Below are 5,174 nucleotides of genomic sequence, written 5' to 3'. Positions count from 1 at the left end.
GTGGCAAGAAGCTGCAACTGCAATCTCAGAAATGCACTGTTCGAATCCACCAGATGCTCTGCTGGAGAAGGAGAAACAATCTCCTCCTGTACCAGTCAGATCTGATTTGACGGTACACACAAAAAATAATGAAATAAAATAAATTTTGGGGAAAAAAAAGCTATTTGATTGGTTTTATTTTAATGGTTGAAAATACCCCTTAGGAGGGAGAGTCCATGTGTTGTTTTCTCAATCCTCTGAGAACTCCTTGGGCTAACAGAGAACTCCCAGCATGGCCACATGACTTGGTGGTGGACAAATTGTTTGGACTCACTGTTCCCAGGGGCTTCATGAGAAACAACCAATGAGCTCACTTCAGGTCACTTTAGGCTTCATGTCACAGAATCCCCTCCAGAAAGACTCAGTAAATTTCTCACTTCAGCACCTGGGGTCATTCTCGCTCACCTGGGCAATGGGTCCATTTTCACCCAAGGACACGGTGACCATGTATCAACAGCGCCCTCCCTGCACTGGCCATAAGAAGAGCCCGGAGTGAGGTCTGCGGGCATCTGCACCAAGTGCCCACACAGCCTACCCAAGTGCAGAAGAGCATTCACACCAACCTATCCTAGTATCCAACCTGACCTAGTCCCATTTTCCTCTTCGATCTCTGAGCCTCAAGTTCTTTTTGTGTTATAAAAAGAACTGTTTGTTTGTTTGAATGGCCACAGGCCTATTATGAAAGAGAGGCCTCTTATGGTAGTGCAATGGTTAAATGCTTGGTTGTTACTTGAAAGGTTGGCAGTAAGAAGCCACCCAGGAGCATCATGGGAGAAAGACCCAGGGACCCGCTTCCACGAGGCTGACAGCTAGGAAACCCCAACAGGGCACCACATGCCCTGTCACGTTCACTTGACAGCATCCAACAGGCCCGTCACGAGCACGGGAAAAGCTGCACTAAGAAGCAGTTTTGTAGTTTCTGGGACACATATTCAATGTATTAAAATAACACCTAACATTTACTGAGTGCTGATGTGGTGCTGTGACTTAACTCGAGCACTTGGCAAATAATTTTAATCTCAACATAATCCTAATGAGTTTAATATTATCCTCACTTTATAGAAGAGGGACTTGGGGCACTGGGGCTTCTCCACAAAGAACTTTGCTCAAGGTCTCAAAGGTACCGCGGGTGAAACATGGACTTGAACCCAGCGCTCCAGATACTGAGCTTCTACCATTAACCCCAACTATAGTCTAGGGAGTAAAGAGTTGCAATGCCAACCCGAAGGCGGGTGGAACGAATCCACTACTGCAATCTTTTCTTGAGAGATTTCCAGCCTCTGAAAACCTGTTGGAGGGTTATTTCCTAGCTGACAGCACCCTGCAACACCAGCTATGGGAACTAATACTTTAAAGCTATTTTAGGAAAGTTTTTGTTTCATTTTCCCCATCTGATTATTTTTCACTTATTTTTAATCCTTTATTCAATATTTCTATGCACAGTGTCTTAAACCCTTTATGGAGCAAAGTGGATTATAGACAAAGAAACAAATTAAAAAAACAGCATTCTGCATTATATTTAACATTTTTAGAGTTAGAAGTATTAATGTACATATTCAATACCTTTATATCCTTGTTCTGTCTCCCTGAGATCAATTTTAGTTATTGGTTTGAAATCAGTGTCCCATAATCGTATACAACCATCTCGCCCACCAGTAGCAAAACCTTCTTCACAGGCGTACATGCTAAAAATCCCAGCCTGTTGGTTCAAAACAGACAGTATTCAATGTTGTAAACACTGGAAGTGCACATCGTAGTCGAATCCTAAGGATCAAAAAAAGGAGGTAAAACCGAACCTTTATGATCTATTGCAATTCTGGAAACAAACCAAGCAGTTAAAATACCCTTCATACCAAATTAAGAAGTAACAAAACAAATCCCCAAAACAAATGAGCTCAATTGCTCCTTTACAAACCGATGACAAACTGCCTTTTAAAAAATCATTTAGGAATGTTTTAAGCACATGTTGCTGGGTACTTAACACTCCAGGGGTAGGTTTTCAGAGGCTGTAAGTCACACAGGAAGACACTGCCCATTTTCCTCCCATGGAACAGCCGGTGGATTTGAACCATGTGACTTTGAGTTGGCAGTGCAACTCCTTAACACTCAGCCACCAGAACTCCCTAAGGGATAGATGAACGCATACATCTTCTCAACGTGATAACCGACCTTTAGAATGAAAAATAAGGAAATAACAGAGGTGCCTCATAAAATTTGCTGCCTCAAATAATCAAGACAAATGGACTAGGAACCACTTCCACTGGTACAGAGGTGCTCGAGACACACCTCCACGGGCGTAAGAGGGCATCATATGGACCTAACAAAAAATGTAAATTTCACCCATGTCAGCTTTTTTAGCAGTTGAAGAAGCCTCTTCAGATCTGCATCAGTTTCATAACTTAAAGGTGCTCTTTGACAATAAAATAGCTTTTGCTGTTCAAAGGGGCTCTAAGAGTAGAATATGCTGACATACGGTCAAGTGTAAAGAGAAATGAGCTTACTAAGGCAGCTAGCTGTTTTTAGGAATGAGGACAAACACTAATGTCTTGTTTTAAGAGCTGAGTTCTAGTCAGTGACACCAAGAAAACTAGTCTTCCACATACAAGAAAATCTACAGCTGAATAGCTCTTTCACAAAGAGTTAAATTTTACTTCAAATGAACAGCAATAGGCAATCAACTTGGTAACATTTTAGCAAAATGTCATTTACTATAACAGCTGTAAAGCATCCTATCATCTCTCCATCCTCCTTTGAACATTTCCAATTTATCATCTATAGATGTAACAATGTAACATTGTCACATATATCGTAAGACAGAGAGGTAAGAAGTTTATCCTTGTTCCTAAGATGCAGAAAGGCAATGATTTCTGCTTCCATTGTAAGAACTCAAAGTCCAGTGGAAGGGAAGCCCAGTTTGCCAAAGACTGAAAAATACTAGCTGCCCACCAGCGGCTCTGGGACAGAAGGAGAGGCAATCTCCTCCTGCGCCATTTACAGCCTCCGAGAACAAGGTGAGGGGTTGGCCAGGAGTGGGCTCTGACTGACCAGCTTGGGATGAGCGATTAACACACTCGGTCCGGTCCTCCAAGTGTGGTCCACAGACCTGCGGCAGCCACATCCCGCCAGACCTACGCAGTCAGGGTCTGTCTTTTAACAAGATCCCCAGGAGAGTGGCAGGCACATTAAGCTTAAAAAGCAAACATCTAGTAGATGTAATTGAGGACATACTTCTGTTGTCTTCTTTCAAGCTATTGCTGAGAGCGAACACTGAGGTACAGACTGGTGGTTGTTGTCGTTGTTGTTAGTTGCTGTCATGTGGAATACTACTCACAGTGACACTGTGAACAGTGGATGTGAACGCTGTTCTAAACTGTGCCATCTTCACTCTTCCTGACAAACAAGAGGCTGTTGCTGCAGTCACCGTGTCAGTCCACCTGGTCTTCCCCTCCTTCACCAGCCCTCCACCCTTCTAATCATCAGGTCCCTCTCCTAGCAACACGCCTGAGGTATGTGAATGAAAGCCTCATCATCCTTGCCTCCAAAGAGCACGTCCCTGCACCTTCTCCAAGCCAACTTTGAAAACTCTACAAATACTAGTAGTAGTTGTTGTTGCTGATTGCCTTAAGTCGAGCATGACTCATAGCAATCCCATGAACAAAAGGCCTGAAGCCCCTCTACAACTACTGACATTTATCAAAGTTCACAGAGTTTCCGGGGGCTTGTTGTTTAGGAAGTGGATGCCACTCTAAACAAGTTAATAGAATTTGGAAATTACTCCTTTCAGTTGAACACAAATTATAAGCCAGAGCTTCTTGCTAAAGAGTTTACAGCAGAGTTATCTGATTCTAAAGCGATGGGTAAGAGAACAAAGCAATTTAACTCGTGACCTTAGAAATGTAATCCGTGTCTCCCGCAAATGGGCCCGTCGTAATACTCACGCTGTGAGCGCCTTGAATGGTGCGGACTAATGTGAGCCCTTTCCACACGTAGATGTCGCCGTTTAAAGCACCAGAGTAGGTGATGTCTCCTTTGGCACATGCAAGGCAAAGGATGGTCTGCAGATCCCCCGTTTTGCCAAATATCCCTCGCTTTGCAGTGAGGGCATTTCCACATAGCGTCCAGAACTAGAAGAGAAAGGATAACATAAATACACTCCCAAACGGAACGCTCTGGCGCCTGGCATCATTGGTCTAATTGGCTTGCGGTCAAGTTCGCCTCCCACATTGCAGATGGCTAAGAACTGGAAGCCATGGTGGCACCAAGGTTAAAGTACAGTGCTGGTTTCAGTTAGAAATTCTTTCCAAATAACTCTAAGTACACCTAACAGGTCACAAAACGCCTCCTCAGTCACTGCGATGGGGTCTGCGTGGACTCAGCTGGCCCTCCAGGGGCTTTTCACAGGCTGGAAATCAACAGGGGAGGGGAATGTTCATCTTTCTCTCATGGAGCTGCTGGTGGGTTTGAACCATGGGAGAGACAAAGCCTTTGGGTGAGGAGTGCATCCCCCTGTGGACTAGGCCACCAGAGCTCACTAAACACACACTATCCGCTCACTGCCTTCGAGTTAGAACAGACTCATTACAGACTCTCCAGTGGCTTTTCAGAGGCTGTAAATCTCACAGGAGAAGACTGCCTATCTCTCTCTCCTTTGAAGCAGCTGGTGGATTTAAACTGCCTGCCTTTGGGTTGCAGTGCAACAACTTAACCTTTACGCCACCAGGACTCCCTACACATAAACTAATCTTACCTAATTAAATTCATTGAAACAGCAAACCACTACTTTAACTAACTACCAACAAGTCCCTAAAAACTTATAACAATACCTTTAACACTTCAAGGTTTCAAATTAATTTTAAAAATTTCTGTAATTATTTAATAGAGGTTTAACAAAATATGTCAGGGTTGTCAGAATTTCATAAAACCGTATTTTTTAATTTTGGCCCAAGTATAAAACTAATAAAAGCTCACTGCATAGATGTTTAGAAAAGCAGGAAAGTCCCATCAACAAACGAATGGCTAGAGAAGCTGTGGTATATTCGCACAATGGAATACTATGCTGCATTGAAAAACCAGGAACTCATGCAATATTATTCAAAATGGTTGACTCTGGAAAACATTATGCTGAGTGAAATATC

At 43.3% G+C, this 5,174-nt stretch overlaps 1 protein-coding gene across 1 annotated transcript in view; it reads right to left on the bottom strand.

Moving 5' to 3' along the window:
• EML6 (echinoderm microtubule associated protein like 6) overlaps nucleotides 1-5,174 on the bottom strand; it is a 308,568-nt gene that overhangs the window by 157,313 nt on the left and 146,081 nt on the right. Inside the window, exons 5-6 of the mRNA XM_006880926.1 lie at nucleotides 3,978-4,163; nucleotides 1,603-1,738 (exon numbers count right to left, since the gene is read on the bottom strand). Coding sequence (XP_006880988.1) covers nucleotides 1,603-1,738; nucleotides 3,978-4,163 — 322 coding nt within the window. The remainder of the gene's footprint in view (nucleotides 1-1,602; nucleotides 1,739-3,977; nucleotides 4,164-5,174) is intronic.

The sequence above is a fragment of the Elephantulus edwardii genome, unplaced genomic scaffold (assembly GCF_000299155.1).
Source record: "Elephantulus edwardii isolate Elephantulus edwardi_28Jun2011 unplaced genomic scaffold, EleEdw1.0 scaffold00011, whole genome shotgun sequence".
NCBI classification, from domain to species: Eukaryota; Metazoa; Chordata; class Mammalia; order Macroscelidea; family Macroscelididae; genus Elephantulus; species Elephantulus edwardii.
Note: the sequence above shows the minus strand (reverse complement) of the source record. Positions and strands in the feature narration are given on the sequence as shown.